General features: G+C 43.5%; 1 protein-coding gene across 1 annotated transcript in view; it reads left to right on the forward strand.

The window, feature by feature from the left end:
- The window catches only part of ANO2 (anoctamin 2), a 1660301-nt gene that overhangs the window by 763900 nt on the left and 873419 nt on the right, over positions 1–22982 (forward strand). The window contains exon 9 of the mRNA XM_086939055.1: positions 17648–17689. Within this exon, the coding sequence (XP_086795181.1) occupies positions 17648–17689 (42 nt within the window). The remainder of the gene's footprint in view (positions 1–17647; positions 17690–22982) is intronic.

Below are 22982 nucleotides of genomic sequence, written 5' to 3' on the forward strand. Positions count from 1 at the left end.
GCCATTTATGTAAGGCAGTGACATGGAAGCAACTCAGGGACAAAAAGCATGAACGAACATTCACGTATGAAAATCTTATTTGGAGAAGGGGTAGAATCCAAACGCCCCCTGCCAGTTCGCGCTACTACACCGTATGTGGAAAATCTGAAGCCATCATTCTACAAACTCTCAACGCTTGTTATCAGTGCATGAGTTTCATGCTCGATCGATTGAGCTAGCCGGATCGGGCAATAAAAAGTATAAAATAGTTATGTAAATAGTTATTTAATAAAATGTTTTATTCTGTTTCTTTGGTGGTGTGTTGTGTATATTTATAATATTTGCATAGGGTTTGCCGTTATTTTGGGCGGTGTGGGTGGCGGAGTCGAGCTGTTTTGCAGCCCTCATGGTGTGGAGCTCAATTCATTTCACTATTTTCGTATTTCTCATGAAGGGTTATTCCTAATGTTTGTATTTTACCGAGGTTAAAAAGAGATCGAATTAGTGGTCTACTGATTTTGCTCGATTACTTTTATTTTTATACACGATTTTTCACTATCTGCAAAGACTAAACAGAGTATTGCGACTTTGTGCTTGTTTGTAAATAGAGAATGATCCAAAGAGAACCAATTGTAAAACAGTAAATGCTTGGATAATAATCAATCAAATGGAGAGACAAGCAGGTACGACGGATTACAACAGGGGTAAAGGTCTGCGTTAACTACCGTTCACTATCTGCAAAGAGAGAGTACTACTAAGAGAAAAGAGGGGAGTGGGGAGGGGGGGCAGCGTTCAAAGCACATCAGCGTGCATAAACACGAAAACGTTTTTACCTATCACGTACTTGACATTTGACAGCTTTTGATGTTTGCTATTAAAAAACCATTGAAATTCACAGAAAAAACCATAGGTTATACTCCATATATAGTTAGGAATTTGCATTTACAAAACCTTGAAAATTCAATGAAAAAACCATTGGTTTTAGGCCATATATAGTTAGGGATTTGCATTTAGAAAACCTTATTTTACTCGCATAAAACCATTGAAATTCCATATATAGATATAAGCGCTAACTATATATCGCGCACCCGCAATCCACTGCTGATGATGTCACATATTACATCATTCATGACATGGTTAGTGACATCACTGATGACATCACTGATGACATCTCAAATGACATCACTGATGACATCACTGATAACATCTCATTTGACATGACTGATCACATCACTGATGATATCATTCATGTGATAATACCATGAACCTCTTCAGACTCTAATATAACCTTAGATACAATCAGTGTAAACAGACAGTCACTCATCCATGGAGTTACTCACACACCTAGTCAGTTATGCCAAAAATCAATCACACCTCCATTTTCTCAACTATACAGTTATACACACCTTACTTATTCAAACATATACTAACACATATTTACTTTACTCTCTTATACAATCTCTGATACATGTTCACAATTATCCATACAGCCACTCACACATTCACTAGCTCTTATGCACAGTTATTTATAGATGTCAACTCTCACATGTACTGTGTTTTACATATGTACTTAATTTGACATGTAGCACTGAGATATCCATTCACTCACTAATACACTCATGCACAGTCAACCGCCCATACAGCTGTTTCCACATGCAGTTTTGAATCTATACATATAGTGAATCAACTACTCACACATCTATGTACAGAGTCACACACCTCCCAGCCACCCATACACACACACTCAGTTTCCCATACAAATACTTGGACAACCAATCAATAACCCATACAGTTACTCATATAGCTACTGATCAACATATGCAGCAGTTTGTAGAACAACAGATATAATGATGTACAAATTAAGACAGTTTAGTCACTAACTCATGCCCTCAGTGAGACACATTTAATCACTCACTCATACAGTCAGTCATGCACCTACTAAATCCTTCATCCAGACACTTATATATCTACTCATTCTTCAATATGTAAAACATATTTTAACTTTACAGAAACATACAGTCACTGGATGTTGTAATCAGTGATGTCATCAGTGATGTCATTTGAGATGTCATCAGTGATGTCATCAGTGATGTCACTAACCATGTCATGAATGATGTAATATGTGACATCATCAGCAGTGGATTGCGGGTGCGCGATATATAGTTAGCGCTTATAACTATATATGGAATTTCAATGGTTTTATGCGAGTAAAATAAGGTTTTCTAAATGCAAATCCCTAACTATATATGGCCTAAAACCAATGGTTTTTTCATTGAATATATATATATATATATATATATATATTTGTATCGTTTTTTCAATGGACATTTAGCTGTATTAATCCTGTTTAAATAGTAGGTCATCTTTGGCTTTTTCAAAATATGATTTTTGCATCTTATTGTGTCTTTGTAGGTATTTTTGGCTCAGTAGGTGGTTTGTCCCAAACACCTACAATATGCCCCTTCCAAATTAACCCCTTCCCAGCGGGGCTAATTCCCCTGTGGTGCGGGGGGGGCAGGAGGGGCCATGCACGGCGCCACTGTGCTCATGACAAGCTGAGCTCGTCACGACTCCGCCCACTCAATGGAATGCCCCGCACAGGAAAGGAATAATCCCTGCGTGGGCGTTCCGCAGCAGTTATGACGAGCTGAGCTTGTCATGAGCGCCGAGAGGGTTAGGACTTAATATCAATTTGCTGTGCAAATTCAGGAATCGCTAAAAGTTTACTATCTCCAAAAATAGGATAAGTACATAGAAAGATTCTATTCTGCGGTCGCAAATGCACCTATGTTGAGAATTTCAGCCCTTGCAACCACACAATTGGTTTGTACATCAGGCCCCTAATTTAGAGTAATAAAAAGTATGTTTTTTTTTTATATAGCGCAAACTAGGTCCGAGACATCAGGTATCAGAGTCCTTTAAATGAGCACCAGTTTTGTTACAGACCAATACATTAATTTTTGTTAGGCACGGAAAGATTAAGTGATTTGCCCAGAATCACAGAATGTTGAGCGTCCTGCCGAGACTCGAAGCTTGTTCCCCAGCTTTGAGGTCAACAGCTCTAACCGCAAGGCTACGTCCTCTTTGTTCATTGTTTATGTTCATTGTTGTATAGCCATCACTATGGATATTTTTTCCGCACTTTGGGTACATATCTAATATGTAGTCTAACTGCAGCTTTTCAGCGAGTTGTGTACTGTCAATTCAGCATCCATCCAATTTTCAAAACATGTTCTGTAAAAACGTTGCCATTACACAGGTTTATACAACAGACAATACATGAATTAGCTTTAATCTGACCAATAAATAAAGCATAGTGAAAGGTGCAGCTTACATCTATTGTAATAGAATACAGGTGCAACAGCAAAAAGATCCACACTGCTGGTGGATTCCCACAATGGGCACTCGTGAAGTGCTTCAGTATCTGCTAAGATATCCTATGAATACTCCATTGCAAAATTAGTGCCTTTGTCATCAGGACAGTCATAAATAGTACCCATGTGCCACACAAAAGATGACAAGCGGAACGCTTGTAATGAGTCTAACCACTGGCAATCGCTCAGGGTAGCATTTCAACCCATTGTACTATTGCCCACCAGGTCACCTCAGTTTGGACCCAACCATGTGTAAATTAGTCTTGGGACTGTTCCAATAGGTACAGTCCAACCGGAACTGCCAGGTCAGATTCTTTCTGAACAGAACACAAGCAATCCAATACCTTTTTTCCCGTTTAGAAGCTCTTCTGCCAGCTGTAGCTCTGTGCCAGTCGCATAATAAGCATGAGACAAACATTTAGGCACACCTTTGGACACCTAGGGCATTACATCAAACACAAAAAAAGGTGATAGGAGGAATGATTGCAATAAGGCTAATCAATGGCAATGGTCAGGGTTGCATTCTGTAAAAGGGCTGGTCACACTGACCTTAAATGCCGCAGTCCGCATGCAGTTATAAATGACGACCGCTCACTATGTTGTCATGAAGTGCACTGGCCCAGAGCCGTCCAGGCAACTATATTTATCTTGTCAGCCACGCCCGGCCGTACTTGTCAATGCATAGCCCTAAAACTCACGCAGTGGCCGGATGGCTCACTACACATTCAACCTTGTGTTCTTTTGCCAACCATATCACCTCAGTTTGGACCCAGGCAAAAGCAAATAAGTCTAGACCCTGCTTTAATAGGAACACTTCAACCCAAACTTAAGGCAAGCATTGCTCCCATCACCTTTTGATCAGACTTAAGTCCCAAGCTCACTGTGCCACTAGTACCAAGCTACACTCAAATGAAGAAGCCCAACCAGGGCGAAATGGCATTTGCTTTCTTGTGTTCTGGTTCAGGGAGGAGCTGGCCTTGCAGTTCTGGCTGGACTTTTCTTTTTTTTTTAAATATTTTTTATTGAGAAAAGCAAAAATGAGACCATTTTACAAACAAATATTATCATCAGGATATTACACTAAACATTAAATATTTTCTGAGCCAATTGTAAATTAGCTGTAAATCAACAAGGATCAGAATGTCCAAACATATTAAAAATCAACATGTAATATCAGTGAACAAGCCGATTCTTAAACTACTTACAACTATATACGTTTTGCTATTAAAACACTAAAATCGTTAGTGCTACAGTACTACAGGGAGCATCCCCCTACACGATTAGAAAAAGCACAAAAAAGTGCCAAGGTGCCATAGTGCTGTTTAAATGTGTTTTTTCAGCACATAAAAAGTGCATTGTACTAAACCGTCAAAGTAATATAGTACAAAATCTATAAAATTTCCTGTCACACCATTGTTTCTAAATTCCTAAAATACTTCCAAACAGCCTCAAATGTTCTTGTAGCTCCTACCCTCATAGCATATGCTACTTCAAATCCCATCGTACGTTTCATTTTATTTATCCACTTCAAGTAGGAGGAGACATCCTCCGACCTCCAACTTTGGAGGATTAAGGAGCGGGCAACCAAAAAACGAATCGCAATAAAAGTTGCCTCTGATTTTTTCAAGTCTCTCCTTACTCTAGAAATGCCAAAGAGGGCTCCCACATCCTCAGGGTCTACCATCTTTTGGATTGCCTGGTTTATAGGCGATCAAATCTTCTCCCAGACACGCTCTAATTTTGTACACGTAAAAAAGCTATGGAGACAGTCCCCTGCCTCCTCAAATTGGCAGCAAACACATGTATTTTCTACTTCCGGATATCTTTTACTAAGGGATTAGGGGTGTAATATGCCAACCAACGGGAGAGGAAGGCCATCCTATTAAAGTTGGCACCTCTTAATGCCTTACTGCCCAGCTGAGATATTAACTGCCACTCCTGACTAGACAGCTTACAAGTAGTTTCACGTGCTACTCTTCCTAAAAATTTCTTGAGCACGGGGGACACATTAAGTTTCATCAGGTGCGAATACCAATTACCTATACCCTTTAATTTAGCTCGAAAAAGGGCGCATACCTGGCTTGTTTGGGAGCCACTTGATGTAAGATTATATTTTTTTTATAAAGTTTGTAATCTGTAGATATTAAAAAAATTAGCAGCTTCTTAGTATCACCATATCTACTTTGCACCTCTAGAGAATGAGCTGAAGGAATTTGAAAATCACTCGCAACTTTCAAATCTACGATTGTTAAGGGTCCCTGAGGGCAGTGAGGGATCTCAAACATTACAGTGGGTGGAATCCCTTATCAGGCAGAAGGTACTGCTGAATATACGGAAGATCTGATAATAACAAGGGCACATAGAGTTCCCTCACATCCACTTCCGACCTCTAAAATTTCACGTACTATCCTGGTTAACTTTTCCGACTATCGGATTACAGAAAGAATACTGGCTAAAGCAATACAACAGAGACAGTTTCCAATAAATGAAACCTTGAATTGCCATACATTTTCGGACATGTCTGCAGTAGCTGCACGCAGACGCAAAGAGTTTGTTATACTATTGTACCTTTGTAAAGCACATAGCTCAGCAATCAAAACTTCGTGTCTTGGTCAAGGGTAAATTCCATATGTTTACGAATTTAGAAGATGCGCAGGATCTCTTGAAGGAGATTTCACCCTCAAATTGAAGGGACCTGCATGTATACTGTCGATGTTCCCATTGCGGGGGGGGGTCACCATGGGTATAATTCCATGACACCCAATAGAGATTTAGGGGATGGTGAGAGGTGGCTAGCATGGTTGTCCACTTATCTCGGGGGGGGGGGGTCTTGGGGTAGAGGGGAGCCGTTGGGATGAGAAAAGTAGTAAAAAGAGCAAAAGCAAATGGAGTAAAGTAAGCAAGATATTGAGTTTTTTTCTGATATGAAACATTTTAGATATGACCAGTAAGCGCTGCACAATTTCAGTTAATGTAAATAGAATTCTAAACAAACAGAAGTATGGAGGGCTTATAAAGTGGCTGGCTTCTTTTGCGCCGCAAGTGATTTTTCTATGGGAAACTCACTGAAAAACGAATTCCCTAAACCTTTTTCTTCCAAGAGCTTTTTCTAATGCTTTCTATGCTTCTGCTGGACTGGCCAAAAGAGTTGCAGCTATATATTCTGGCAGAGGTGTGCCTTGGGGATTTGGTCAAATTCAGAGAGACCCATTGGGCAGAGGGATCTGGCTTGAGGTAAAATTAAATGGGACTACATTAAATTTTGTAAATTACTACGGTCCGGTAGTAGATGATCCCTTACCATTAGTGAAAATCAGTTAATTACTTAGAGGAACACCGGGGCTTATTATTATGGGAGGGCACTTTAATTGTATTCAAGATTGAGGAAAGACACTTCTAATAAAAGTAAAAAATAATTAACACCAAAGATCAAAAAAGTCCTAGAAACTATAAAATGGGAGTTCCATTTGCTAGACCTCTTGCGTAAAAGTGATCAGTTAGCCAATGAATATACATGTTACTCTCGTCAATTTAAATCGGCCTCTCCGTGTTGATTATTTTCTTGTTTCTCGATCACTGAATTATATGGGTACAGAAATAGGCGCGAATGCATTCTCGGACCACTCTTTTGTAAAACTTGAGTTGGCAATAGAGGAGGGAAGGAGGACAAGCTCTAGGTGACAGATGGATCGTCTCCTCCTACAGGATGCCCAGTGGAGAGCGGAGACAAAGGAATGGATTGCAGAGTATTTTAGGATTAATGAAAGAACAGCACACAGTTTTTTGTGTGGGGGGTTCAAGGCAACATTACAGGGGCAGATGATTGCGTTTTCTGCTGCCCAGTTCAAAAAACAACGTGCTAAAATTACGAAACTTCAGCAGGCAGTGGATAGAGCCCTGGGGCTGTGGAATACCCCAATACAAGGGGAGAGGGAAGATTGGGGTCAGATTGAAAAGGCAAAACAGGCAATAAGGGATTTTTTTTAATTAGAAAAGATAAATAGCTCAAGGACCTACCAACAGCAGGTGTACGAGGACAGTCAGATGGTTGGGAAACTGCTAGCTGGGGCCACTAAAAACAAACAGGAAGCAGCCCTTATTTCTGAGATCATAGATCCCAAGACCAGTGCTCTGAAAACGGATAAGGATTGCATAGCTCAACTATTTGTAGAGCACCATCAACAGCTCTATACCACTCTGTATGAAGTTAACCAGGACTTAATCCAGGAAGACTTTGAGAAGATAAGTATTCCCAGCTTGTCAGAGGCAACAAATTCAACTTGACATATCAGAAGAGGAGATTTTAATTGTTTTAAAATCAATTCCCGGCGCAAAAACACGTGGTAACGACCGGCTCTCCATAGAACTTTAAAAGACCTTCTCTAAGGAACTGATCCTCTTCTTGATGAGGCTGTTTAATTACATTGGGAAAGGGAGCTACCTTCCCGTTAGTTTTAAGGAATCTGTGATTGTAAGCTTTGTTAAGAAGGGAAAAAAAACATAAAGACATAAATTCTTATAGGCCGATTAGTTTCCTAAACGTCTATTATAAAATTCTTATGAAGGTTTGGGCCCAACGTTTCATTCCACTTGCACAGGAACTGATCCATAAACAACAGTCAGGATTTGTTGTTGGAAGTTCAGTGTCCTCGAATACCAGATTTTTAATACAAGTGCTTCACTTTTTTAAGAATAATTAAACCCCCTCACTTACACTTGTTATGATGGTAGATATGATCCCTATACATATATATATAGTTGAAGGCATTCGCCGAAACGCGTCAACCGCCCTGTTGTTTTTTGCACATGGTGTCAGAAAGAAAATAATTTGAAGAGACTTGCAGTGCTGTGGAGTCCCTCTGCGCCATGGATACTCTGGTGGGGGACCCTGCCGAGCTGTTGTGAAGATATATATATATATATATATATCTATATATATATATATATATAGATATATATATATATATATCTCTTTATATATATAGATATATATATATATATATATATATATATATATATGCATATATATATATACATATATATATATATATATATATATATATACATATATATATATACATATATATATATATATATATATATACATATATATATACATACATATATATATATATATATATTTCTCCAGTATTAGGGGTGTCTTTCATAGATTCACATGCTTGAATATTCCCCGTCGTCGAAGTGGGAGTCCCACGGTAAATAAAATAGCAATAATGCTAATAATATATATATATATAAATATATAAAGTATCATATAAGTAGTAAAACTGATAAAATATGTACTGAAAAACCTTTACAAAGGTTACTACTTAGGAATGCATTAGAGAGAAAAAACTCATTTGCAACATATCAGTGTCATTATGTTAGTCCAAACTGCAGCCAATCAGGCTCAAGCACCCTCTAGAACCTTCTCCTCAGAAGCTCAAGCCCTCAGATTTTCTACCGCACGTCGTGTGAAGGGAGTGTCCCTGAGCTCTGCTCAGTTCTTTTCAACTTATCTACTCTTCTCAGTTTGTTCACAAAGATGTCAAGTAAGAAGTCTTTATTTAGACCTTGTTCCTCCTGTGGGAAATTACGTTTATTTGAGAAAGACCCTCATGACAAGTGCATTTATTGCTTGTATCCTGATCACAAAGTGGTTGATTGTAGGTTATGTAGAACTTTCAATCCTAAAACCCTTAAGGACAGGGAGGGTCGCCTCCTATTATGGCTTAAGCGCCTTCAAGATAAGGACGCTGTTGTTTCTGACGCAGAAAGCCTTCAGTCAGCTCCTTCTTCTGTGGCTTCTAAACGTGGCAGTGTTCAGGAGTTGCCATCTCCTTTCCTGAAGAAAAGAAAGCTGGCTTTGACTGTGGCTACAGTTTCACCTACTGCTTCTATGCCTGTTGTAACTACGCCCACGAGATCTGACTCTCAGGCGTCGTTTCCAGCTTCTGTTAAAGTGGTTACACTTCTCACAGCGCGGTCGTCGACGGGCCCGTCTACGACCACTCCGACGACGAGATTGGCTGCTGTGGCCTCGCCTACGACTACAGTCACGACGACATCGGCGTCGTCATCGTCGACGAGAATCTCGACGACGGCTCTCTCGTCGACGAGAGCCTCTTCTATCTCGTCGACGATCCCAATCATATCGTCTATGAAGAAGCCATCGTCGATGAAGAACCCATCGTCGTCAATCCCATCGTCGACGAAGGCCTCGTCGACGAGGCTCCCGTCGATGGCAACGACGAAGCTCCCGTCGACGAAGGTACCGTCGACGAAGGTACCGTCGACGAAGGTACCGTCGACGAAGACACCGTCGACGAAGACACCGTCGACGAAGACACCGTCGACGAAGGCATCGTCGACGAAGACACCGTCGACGAAGGCACCTTCGATGTCTAGGATGCCGCCTGCAATACAGTCACCGTCGACGGCCCAGACGACGTTTCCTGCATCGTCGACGACAGCGTCATCGACGGGCTCGTCGATGAGCAAACCAGCGACAGTGGGGCCTAAGCCTTCTACGTCCACGGAGGCGCCTGGAGATTTACCGTCTACGGCGACAGCAACTTCCAGTTCTTCTTCCTATGCCAACATGCCTTTGGTGGCCATGGACACTTCAGTTTCTACTGTTCAGTCCTCATTCAATAAAGAGGAAGATTCCGCATTCCACCTTCAATCCCCTGCTCTACAACCACCACTTCAGTTGTTCGTGTCTGACCATGAGACTGAGTCAGTTCCAGACGACACTGTTTATGGGGATGCACGGAGTCCATCAGATTTAATCATTAAATGCCAGGACACTTCTTCTGAAGAAGAAGAGGAAGAAGAAGTTGAGCAGGTAGATGAGCACGAAGGCCAATGCGTGCAAATCCCTATGACGTCTATTCCAATGACACTTTTCTCTAACCTCCAACATATGTTGGACGATTACAACAGACGTTTTCCACCTACCCCTCAGGGTACTCCGGTTCATGAGTCTACTGATGTAACACTTTCGCATCAACCACTACATACTCCTCCAAGACAGTCGGCTCCGTCAGTACATTTGAGTGCTCCCCTGTCTACTAATCCACTTACTGACACTGATTCAGAGCCAGAGAGAGAGGAAGGAGAGGTGTGTCAGGACTCAGAGGGTGAGCAGGATCCTTATTTGGCGGAGTTTGATGATTATCGAGTGCAAACACCTTCGCCGCAACAGGGCCCTTCAAGTGATTCACCTCCTGTGGACATTGCTAGTTTTCATAAACTTATGGACAAGGCGGCGGACCGCTTCAAGTTGACAAGGGTCCAAAGGGATGAAGACTGTTTTCTGTATGATTTCAAAAATCAGCCGTATAAACAGGTGCATACAATTCCAATTATTGAATTTATTTGGAAGGAAGGGCAGAAGATTATGAAGGCTCCTAAGTCCTTGCCGGCCCAGATACCTAGATTGGAGAAAAAGTACAAGGCTCCAACTGGCTCACCTGCTTGTCTGCTCTCTCACCCAAAGCCAGATTCAGTTGTGACTCAAGCAGCACAACGTCGTGCACGTAATCCTACAGCGCCTGTCACTTCCCCTCCCGATAGAGAGGGACGCCGATTGGATGCGATCGGAAAGAAATTTTCATCCATGGCTTCAACTTCAGCCCGTGCTGCGAATGCTCTTGCAATTTTGGGTCGTTTCGACCGACAAATGTGGTCAGATATGTCCATCTTTCTTGCGCAACTTCCTGAGTCATCGAAAGTGGAAGCGCTCCAGGTCCTTCAAGATGGTCAAAGGGCTTCGGAGGAGATTATAGACTGTGCTGTAGATGTGGCGAATACTGCATTCCGTATCCTTGCCAGTGCGGCGGCGCTCAGACGCCAGGGATGGTTAAAGTCTACTTCTTTCAGGCAAGAGGTCCAGTCAATGATAATTGACATGCCGTATGATGGCGAATCTTTGTTCGGTTCCCAAATCGATGCTTCTTTGGAAACCATAAAGAAGGATATCGACACAGCGAAGTCGCTTGGGTCATTACAATTTAAGAAACAGCCCTTTCGTGCTGCACGAGGACGGGGCACCTCGTCCAATTTTAACAGAGGAGGACAGTCTCAGTACCGCCAGTACAATCAAGGAAACCAACGGTACTCGAATCCTCAATCTGCTCGCCAACAACAATCCAGACCCTATAGAGGGAAGTCCAATTATAGAGGTGCCAACAACACCAACAAACGACAATGACTTGCCAGTTCAGCAGGATGTTGGAGGTCGAATCTCGCAGTTCTACTCCCAGTGGTCTCAAATAACATCGGACCAATGGGTGTTGGACATTGTGCGCAAGGGTCACGCCTTGGAATTCACAGAGTTTCCTCCTCCATCTCCGCCTTCGGGTCCGCCACCTCCCCATCTCGAAGAACTACAACATCAAGTTCAACTATTACTAACAAAGGGTGCAGTCGAAGTGGTTCCTCTATCACAGCGGGAGAAAGGCTTCTATTCGAGGTTCTTCCTCATTCTAAAGAAGACGGGGGAGTGGCGTCCCATTATGGATTTGAGGTATCTCAACCTCTTCCTGAAACAACAGTCCTTCCGCATGCTAACATTGTCAGAAGTCTTGCGGTTTCTCTGCAGCGGCGATTTTTTGACTACAATAGACCTGCAAGACGCCTATTTTCATGTACCAATCATTCCTCAACATCGAAAGTACTTGAGATTCAAAGTAGGACGCAACCACTATCAATTCAAGGTCCTACCGTTTGGCCTCAGATCAGCTCCCCGTGTATTCACGAAGGTTCTGGCTCCGGTCATGGCTTACCTGCGTCTTCAAGGAGTCCAGATATTTCCTTACTTGGACGATTGTCTGTTGAAATCCCAATCCGCAAGTCAGCTACATCACGACACACGCTTGTGTCTCACCCTCTTCAACTCCCTAGGGTTGACCATCAATGTAAAGAAGTCACATTTCACTCCTCTACGAAGCAGGACATTCCTCGGAGCTGTTATAGACACGGACGTGTCAAAAGCGTTCATCTCCCCCGAGCGGAGACTGAAGATAGTTCATCTGGTCTCCACCATCAGATCAAGAAAGTCAGTTTCAGTGCGAATGTTAAAATCATTTCTGGGGATGGCATCATCTTGTATCGCACTGATCCCAAATTGCAGGTTACGTACCCGTCCTATTCAGGAGGAATTGGACCTACAATGGCGACAGGTGTCGGGGTCGTTCAACGACCAGGTGACAGTCACAGCTGGCATGAAGAGCAGTCTACTCTGGTGGGAGCGACGGACCAATCTGAACCAAGGGGTCTCTTTCCTTATCCAGACTCCAGATCTGACATTGACCACGGATGCGTCCATGGACGGATGGGGAGCCCATATCCTGGATCTTTCCATCAAAGGAAAGTGGACGGCGACTCAGAAAACCTGGCATATCAACAGGCTGGAATTGCTGGCGATCTTCCTAGCGCTGAAAGCCTTCTTACCGGTGGTACACGGAGAATCGGTGCTGGTTCAAACGGACAACACCACCAGCATGCACTACATGAACAAGCAGGGAGGCACGAAATCTCAGCCCCTGTCTTGTCTTGCCCAGAGGATTTGGGAATGGGCACTTCGTCACCACATTTCTTTGACAGCAGTCCATTTGCCGGGAGCGTCAAACATACTAGCAGATTCCCTAAGCAGGTCTGCGTCATCCACTCACGAATGGGAGTTACACCAGTCGACTCTGGACCTCGTGTTCCACCAATGGGGTCATCCCAAGATCGACCTGTTTGCAACGCCAGTGAATCGAAAATGCCAGGCTTTTGCCAGTTGGCATCCACATCCGGAATCCAGCGGCAATGCCCTACTCATGGATTGGACCGGCCTATTTGCATATGCGTTTCCACCACTCCCACTGGTACCAAGGACGTTATGGAAGATGCGCAGGCAACCCTGCCGCTTGATCTTAATCGCCCCACGTTGCCCCAGACAGGCGTGGTTTTCAGAACTCCTTCTGATGTCCCAATGCAAACCAATTCGCCTCCATTCACGTCCTGATCTTCTGACTATGGACGGCGGACAAGTGTGTCACCCAGATCCGTCGACGCTTCAATTATGGGCTTGGAACCTGAATTCATGGAGTTTGCCTCTTTAAGTATACCTCAGGACTGTAGAGACATTCTAGCGTCAGCTAGAGCTCCATCAACAATCAAAACATATAGGCTAAAGTGGAAGCGCTTCTGTCATTGGTGCGCAGCATCCAACGTACATCCTATCAGTTCCACTCCAGAACAACTGTTACCGTTCTTCTTAAGTCTTGCTCAGTCTGGTCTTTCACATGCCACATTGAGAGTCTTTTTGGCGGCCATCTCACGCTACCGTCATGACGGCTCTACGTCTCTCTGTTCATCCAGAATCATCAGACAGTTCTTTAAAGGACTTTTCAGGAAGTTCCCTCCGTTAAGGCGCCCTCCTCCAGCTTGGCACCTCAACGTGGTGTTATCACAACTTATGAAACCTCCATTTGAGCCAATTCATCGGTCAAACCTCAAGTTTCTGACCTGGAAAGTGGCTTTGCTTTTAGCTTTAACTTCGTCTCGTCGTGTAAGTGACTTACACGCTTTCACCATCAAACCTCCATATTTGCAGTTCAAACCTGATGGAGTGTCACTTCGTACCAATCCTTCTTTTCTCCCAAAAGTACCTACTGACTTCCATTTGAATGAGCCAGTTTTCTTAAAGACTTTTTTCCCGGATCCTAAATCCCCTGCGGAACAGCGACTACATTCTTTAGACATCAAACGGTGTCTAAAATTCTACATTTCTAGGACAGCCCCTTTCCGTAAATCCAATCAGCTATTTATAGCATATGGACTACTGCGCAAAGGACACTCAGTAACTAAACAGACAATAACACGATGGCTCTCTTCAGCCATATCGTTTTGCCATCAGCAGGCTGGCAGGCCTTTACCTACTCCAGTGAGAGCACATTCTACGAGAGCGATGGCGTCGTCCATCGCATTGTTTGCCGGAGTGCCTCTACACCAGATTTGTCGGGCAGCGACATGGTCCAGCAGGCACACCTTTACCAGACATTATTGTTTGGAAGCTGTCAATGAAGCGGATACCGCAGTGGGGCAAGCAGTGCTTCGTCATCTTTTCAAATAAGGTGAGCCTCTTTCCCTCCTCCATTCTTGAGATTGCCTTGCTTTTATGCTATATATTGTTCTGCAATTGTTAGGAAATATTGCAATCTCAGCTCTAGGAGGTTACTGCTATCTATTCTATTCAAGCATGTGAATCTATGAAAGACACCCCTAATACTGGAGAAGAACAATTGTTACTTACCTGTAAACAGGTGGTTCTCCAGTATTGGTGTCTTTCATAGATTCACATGCGACCCACCCATCCTCCCCTCAGAGGCTCATTTCTCCTCATACGCTATTATTACTAGTGCTACGAAAATCTGAGGGCTTGAGCTTCTGAGGAGAAGGTTCTAGAGGGTGCTTGAGCCTGATTGGCTGCAGTTTGGACTAACATAATGACACTGATATGTTGCAAATGAGTTTTTTCTCTCTAATGCATTCCTATATAGTAACCTTTGTAAAGGTTTTTCAGTACATATTCTATCAGTTTTACTACTTATATGATACTTTATATATTTATATATATATATATTATTAGCATTATTGCTATTTTATTTACCGTGGGACTCCCACTTCGACGACGGGGAATATTCAAGCATGTGAATCTATGAAAGACACCAATACTGGAGAACCACCTGTTTACAGGTAAGTAACAATTGTTCATATATATATATATATATATATATATATATATATATATATATATATATATATATATATATATATATATATATATATATATATATACCCTGATGTTGCAATTACAAACTTTTATTATAATTATTTTTTTTTGCTTTGTTTTGTTTTTTTAATTATTGTACTGCTTTGTTGTAACCTTTGTAACTTTTTCCTTTGATTTGAATTTGATTTCTGCCTGACCATCCTTAATTGTGGAGTGCTCCGATATCCTTCGGGATCATGTTCGTGCTATATAAAACTCTATAAATAAATATAAATAAGATAAGTAGATGCCGAAAAGAGGTTTGACCTGGTCAATTGGGATGCTCTTTTTTCTGGTCTGGGTAAATTTGGGGTTCCCGGCCAGGTGATAGATATGTTTAAAAACATATATCAGGGTACCCAGGCCCAGGTGATCATCAATGCAAATCAAATAGGGACAGTGAACATTAATCGTGGGATCAGACAAGGGTGCCCGATGTCTCCCTTGCTGTTCTCCTTTTTATTGAGCCCTTAGCGGTGAGCATTCGTGACAATGTGGAAATTACCGCCCCGATACCTGATATGACAAAGGTAAAACTATTCGCTGACGATATTATTTTATATTTAAGTCTTGAGAGACCGAATATGGACCTGGTGTTATTAGAATTTAGTCAATTTGAAAGGATTGAGGGCTACAAAATGAATCAAAATAAACCCGAGATTTTGGTTTTAACTACAGACTTGGAGCTTCTCCCCACCAACCTTAAATCCCAGGCGTTAAGAACGGAACCAATACGTTACCTGGGAGTATTTGTCTCTAGTCAGTGCGAACAACTATTTAGGCTAAACTACCTAGCAATTCAGAATAAAATCAAAATATTCCTCGATAAATGGTCAATTTTACCTTTAACGTTAATAGGCCGTGTAGCCTGTATAAAAATGTCCATACTTCCATTATTAGTATTTCTTTTTATTAACGTACCCTTGAAAATTAATGCAACATTTTTTAAAGAGCTCGAATCAATGTTTAGAGAATTTGTCTGGAGTAAAAAGACCTCTAGGGTTAAGCAGTCAATTCACAAGTTAGACATTGAACAGGGTGGACTAGCATTGCAGAGAATGCAAACTTACTACAAAGCAGCCATTTTAGATCTTGCAGCGCGCTTACTGGAACCAAAAGGATTTATAGATAATTTTTGGGGGGATAAAATTTTACAGGAATCAGGCTTGCATATACCAACATTCTTAAAAAGAGCTAAACTGACGAAAAGAACTAGATATAAGACACATCAGGATTTTGCTGTTAGATTGAAAAATTATTTTTAAAAAGCTGGCTGCTCTGGTTTCAACTATTTAAAGTTGATGGAATGAAAAAGTTTGAGTCTCCAATTTTCTTTCTAGTCGCCTGATAAACTGGAAAGATTGTGGATTAGAAGAGCTGAGACATTTTTTAAAGAATAATAAAATAATTACCTGGCAAGAGCTGGATGGACTTTTCTTACTGGAGAAGGGTCGAGATTGATTTGCATATGGCAGGTTCCAAACTGAGGTGACACGGGTTCAAAAGATTGACGTGTTGAAATACTACACCAAGAGATAGCTACTGGTTAGACTTATTGCAAGCATTCCTCCAATCACCTTATGTCTGTTTGATTGCAACCATGTACACCTGCATTCAGTTGAGCAAGTGACTGTCAAGGATGGACTAACCAATCCGGATTTCCTGCCAGTATCGAGCGGAAGCTTTTATAGGACAGTCATGGTTATTAGGATTAGATCAGAATTCTTGGTTCCAGAAATTATGTGAACACCGGTTGATCATCGGATGGTAAAATAACTAGGTAAAAGGAAGAATGAATGATAGGCCAGAAAGGAAGACATTCCTACCAAGAAGTCAGGAAAGCACTAGGAAATGAGCAGTAATGGGAAAATCATAAAAGAGGACCCGGAGTTTGATTTTTTCAGATGAGCAGGAGTCACCAAAGATATGATCAACAAGATTAATGTGATGTTTTGCAACAAAGATAGGGACAGTAAAACATGCAATTGTTTTCCACTTCATTAGTTGTATGAAAAACATCTTGGGTAAAGAAGATGAAATTAAGTTTACAGACGCCTTCCCTTTAAAAAAATCACAACAATGATTCTTTGTGTAAAGGCCTAAAATACAATTTGCTAATTTCTTCTATTCCTTTACTTTTATTCTCTTAATAAATGTACAGAAAAGTTATGGATGAGAAATCTGATGGTATATGCGCAACAACTTCATGTATTTCATGAAATTATGAGATGTTGTGGGCCAGTTTGAGGGAATTTGAGATAAATATAGAGAGCAGTGAATGCATAAAGGCAGCACCAGTCTATGTTTCAAATCACTGCATATAATTATAAGTCTCAAAGTTCATTAATGTCACTTTCTGTGAAGGTGGAGCTCACTTGTTTAAGGCACTAAGTAGCTTTTATAAAATGTATTCAATAAGCATTCAGAAATGTATAGCATGTAATATTCTAATGTACCATTATCTCTACAGGGTGATTATGAACACAGCAATGGTGAAATGAATGAAAGAAAGGTAAGAATTTAAACATTTGTCATATACATTTTAAAAGCATCTGATAATTGAGTGCAGAAGTTAAGTGCAGTAAAATGCAGAAGGAATACGTGCATAGAATATGATTATGAAAAAAGTAAGATCATATTACATAGCTGGTGTTTGCATACTTCCAGATCGTCAAAGCCTTGCGGCTGCCTCAGTAGAGATGTATCCTCCAATGGCATGTTGCTCTTGCTGCCAGATGTCAACCTTCTTATAACACTGGGAGCAGGATTGGATTGGGATCGCAATTAAGCCCTGGCACTGCCAAAAACAGTTGTCTACATTTGTGAATTGTGCCTGTGGTTCGGTACCCTTTTTGGCTAAAGTTGCCTAAACTTGTTGCTTTTCTCTTAGACCTTTTTTATGACAAGTGTTGCTAGCGTAGATGCTTTGGAGACTTTGCCACGGATAAATAGTGCCAAAGTACTCCTTGTGTAGAGTGTAATGGAGATAGGCTTTCCATTATTGGTATGTTTGCTTTACTAGTAAAGTCCCTAGTAAAGTACACTAAGGGGGTCATTACGATTGCGGTTTTTCCGCATCCTCGGGGCCGGCGGAAACCACCGCCGGCCCCGAGGATGCGGAAAAACCGCAGCGGACTGACCAAAGACCCACCGCCACATTAGGATGGCTGGTGGGTCCTGGTTTCCGTCCGCAGCTTTTCCGCCGCGGTCGGATTACAACCGCGGCGGAAAAGCTCTAATATGGTGATGGTGTCTTCCAGACACCGTCCATCATATTAGGATGGCCAGTGAGTTATGCTTTTCCGCGGCGGGTTTTCCGCCGTGGAAAAGCATACGGAACTTCACTGCGGGGGCCCGTTGCGGGCCCCCTAGGTGAAGGGGGGGTGGGGGTGCACATGGGGGGTACCTATGGTACCCCCCTGCATTTGCATGCAGAAAGCGGCAGGCACCGCGCGGTGCCTGCCTCTTCCTGCATGCAAATACAATGCGTGCATTTTTAACATTGCCGCGGGTGCAGCTTGAAGCTGCACCTGCCGCAATGTTAAAAATAGAGGATGTGACCGCCAGGGTGGCGGTCACATCCTAATTGCACAGGAGGGAACTCCGCATGCCATGCGGAGGTTCCCTCCTGCTCTGGGGTCTTGCGTCCGTCCGCGATCCTAATCGACCCCATGTGTGCCAGGGCTAGTAATGCAAATGCTACTGGTGGACCTGCAGCACTTATTGTGCCACCCACTCAAGTAGCCTTGAGAAAGGGAACTCAGGCCTGACATGTTGCTCTGGTAAGGGCACGCACTTAACAGAACCTGCCCGTCCCTTTCCATACACATGAGGCACCCCTGTGGTAGGTCTAGGGTACCCCCTGGACATGTGAAAGGTGGGACGTGTAGCAAGTACCAAGTACCAAGGTGTGTACCATGTTCTGGCAGTGAAATAATTTCCATTTCGTTTTCACTACTGACAGGCCATCTTCCCCATTAGAATAGAATTGAAAGGCTGTGTAATGTGTTTGACAGCCAATATTCCGAAAGGCTTAAGATGGAAAGGGGAAGCTTAGTATGCCAGAACTCACCCTGCAAAAACACATCTTTTTATAAAGATGGTTTTTGCATTATGTGTTTGTAAGTCACTCTTTCAGAAGTGGCTGGGTTTTTGTGCTTTAAACATTTCTGTGTGTCTCTGCATGGTTGTGGATTGACTGGCTGGATTTGAAAGCAATAGGATCTGGGGAACGTCTTGACCCAGGGGAGGAGGTGAGACAGCACAGGCTGACCTGAAGTTGAAAAGTTGAAGTTGAAAATATTTGTAAAGCGCTCTGTGGCCAAGCGGCTTCCTGGCACTAGGAGATTGACATTAGCGGATGGAAGGAGCACCAGGGATAGATTAAGAAGAGAAAGCTGGGAAGAACAGATGGGTTTTGAGTGCCTTACGGAAATGCAAGTAGACAGTGATGGATCTGATGGTCAGTGGGAGGCTGTCCCAGAGGCGGGGGGCAAGGATGGAGAATCAGGTGCCACCTACTCTAGACTTGCGAAAGGAAGGAACGCTTAGGAGTGCCTGGCTAGAGGAGCAGAGAGTGCGGGAAGGAAGATAGTGGGTGATCCTGGTCTTCATGGCCCGTGAGCGAGGGCCATGAAGACCATGCAGCCCATCTTGAAGAGGGTTCTCTGCAGGATGGGAGCCAGTGGAGGGACCTGAGTAGAGGGGTGGTGTGGTGAGATTTAGGAAGCCGATGGATAAGGCGAGCGGCCTGATTCTGGATGGACTGGAGGCGCCGCAGTTCGTAGGCTGGAATGCCCATGTACAGGCAGTTCCCGTAGTCCAACCGCGAGAGAATCATGGCCAAAACAATGATTTTGAGGGCATCAAAGGAAAAAAAACGGGAAATCTTTCGGATAATCCTGAGAGACAAAAAGCAGGATGAAACAACAGAGCTAACCTGGGGACGCATGGAGAGGTCTTGACTGATTTTGATTCCCAGGGTTCTAGCTGAAGCAGAGGGAACCGGGGGAGGACCAAAGATGGAAGGCCAGAAGGCAGGGGTCCAGGGGCTGGTGGAACCACCGGTCAGGACCAACTCCGTCTTGTCCGGATTAAGCTTTAGATGGTTTTGGTTCATCCAGTCAGAAATAAAAATAAGTGTGGTTTGAAATTTAAGGATGGAGTGACGAATGAATGGATGGATGAAGAAACAAAAAGGGGATAGATATAAAGGTTGAAAAGAAGAAGGGAGAGGGAGTAACCTTGGGGGACCCTATAGGGCACCGCGTGAGAGGGGGCAGAAAAACCAGAGAGACGGACAGCCTGCGTCCGACTTTGGAGGAATGAGGCGAGCCAAGAGAAGGCGGTACCCTGGATGCCCGCTGCCCTGACACGGTCGAGAAGGATGGAATGGTTGACCGTGTCAAAAGCAGCGGACAGATCGAGAAGCACCAAGGCTTGGGGGAGTTGTAATCAGCCTTGCTCTTCAGCTCGTCCAAGACAGAGAGGACCACAGATTTGGTCGAGTGGACCGGGCGAAAGCCAGCTTGATGGGAGGCCAGAAGATGGTTGTCCTCAATGTAGACCGAAAGACAGGAGGTGATTTGGGTCTCCAGGATCTTGCCTAAGTAGGAGAGCAAATAAATGGGCCTGGAATTGGTAGGGAGAGTGGGGTCAGAGCAGGGTTTTATTAAGATGGGCATAACTATGGCCGATTTAAAGGAGGCTGAGACTATACCCTGGGTAATGGAAGCCTTAAGAAGGGAAAGGGGGAGGTCGGGACAGCCAGAGAACAACTCCCTTAAAATGTGAGCCGGTCCACAGTCGGCAGGGGAGCCTGACTTAACTTTCCTGAGCAGAACAAGGAAGGATTCCTTCGAGATGGATGGATATTGGTTGAGAGAGGAGGACGGAGGGGGGAGGGAAGAAGAGAGGATGGCAGGGGGATGTTCCGTTTTATGTTAGCAATCTTCTCAAGGAAGAAATCATTCAAGGAGAGGCAGAGAGCTTGGGAACGGACAAGATAGGGGTTGACTCTGTCGGATGCGGCCAGATTGTGGTCAATAGAGAAAATCTCCTTAGGTTTGTTAGCCGCTGACAATATTTTGCCAGAGAAATATTCTGATTTGGCTGAGAGAATAGCTCTCCTGTAGTTGTTAAGGAGAGACCTATATCGATTCCTCAGAGAGGGGCAGTAATTGTGCCTCCACTGACGTTCTGACTGTCTGAGAGCCAATTTTAAGCCTTTAAGATCATCAGAGAACCATTTATTGGCTTTGTGGAGGCGACACGCCTTGACCCTCTTGAGGGGAGCAACCAGGTCGCATGAAGTGGACAGCCAGGTGTTAATGGCGTCAACTTGGTGTTCAAGGGAAAGGTCAGATAGGTCGGGGGGGGAGTGGCCAAGGAAGAGCAAAGAGTGTTAAAATCCACCAGTTCCAATTCCGTGCTAAAATGTTCTTGGGCAGGGGGGGCTTGTCAGTAGCTCCAAGGTCGATGGAGAAGGAAATGAGCGTGTGGTCCGACCAAGTACAGGGAAGGATGGTGGTGGGAGATATAGCCCGACTAGCCGACCATAACTGGTCAAGAATGTGACCATGTACGTTAGTGGGGGAGTGAATATAGGAAATTAAATTGAGACCACACAGAAAGGTCTTTAGAAGTCTGATCTTCCCTGGGGTCTCCCGGCCAGTAGTTAAAGTCACCCAATACAAGAACCGAGGAGTTATTGACCACTAAAGTGGCCAGCAGCTCCTGTAGGGTAGGCACAAAGTGAGGCATTGTCTGAGGGGGGGCGGTATAGGAGGATTACAGTGAGGGGGACCATGAGGTTCACCGAACGGGCCACTATATGCGACTGCAACTGGAGTGTGTAGGGGGAGGAGTAGGCCTAGAGGTGAAGAGGCCTGGGTTGGTGCTATAAAACAATTGTCCCATCTCCTGCTGAATGACTGAGAATCCAGACCCCCCACTAATCAAAGGAAGAAGGTTTTACTGGTAGGGAGACACCCAGAATTGGTTTGAGCAGGGGTCAGTAACCCCAGTAACACAAAGACCTCAAAGCCATTGAGGGGTATAACTATGCAATCTGAAGCTCCTGAACTTTGGAGAATAGCTTGATCAAGGTTGAACAAGACTGGAGCTACTTCATGGATCAAGAGGAACCGTAAATGGCCATGGACCTGTTTATCTCGAACAGAAGCTCAAGGCCCATGTCCCAAGCAGGACGCTACGCTCTTCCAGCAAAGCCCTTCTCTCCGTTCCCAGAGTCCGAACAGTTAGAAACTGAGACAGAGCTTTCAGTAAAACTGCCCCAGAAGCATGGAACTCCCTCCCCATTCAGTTGAGGTTAGAGCCCGATCACATGAAATTTCGAAAACAACTAAAAACCTGGCTCTTCTAGCCAGCTGAGCCTTCCTAACTCCTGGATCAGTTGGTAATAAGGATTCTGCCACCTGCCAGCGCTCTGAGACCTTCGGGTGATTTATGCGCGATATAAATGAAATAAAATGGAAAATGGAAATGGAACCTTTGCCAAGGAAGAAGCAACTGGAGAGACTGTGGATAGGACTGCTCTTCCTGTGTGATCTGTGGCTGGCCTGCACTTTGCTGTTTCAACTAAGGAAAGGCTGTAGGGACTTTGCTGTGTGCTTTGTCCCCCTGCTTGAATGACTTTGCTGTGTGCTGTGTCCTGCAGTAACTATCCCCAAGGACCGGAGGTGAGCTGGCTCCCTGTTTGGAAACACAGGAACACAAACATTTCCAGAGAAGACTCTCAGAGACTCTGTGGTTGTTTGTGCTCTGTCTAGCCTGAGACCCTCGCA

The sequence above is a fragment of the Lissotriton vulgaris genome, chromosome 1_1 (genome assembly GCF_964263255.1).
Source record: "Lissotriton vulgaris chromosome 1_1, aLisVul1.2, whole genome shotgun sequence".
In the NCBI taxonomy this organism is placed as follows: Eukaryota; Metazoa; Chordata; class Amphibia; order Caudata; family Salamandridae; genus Lissotriton; species Lissotriton vulgaris.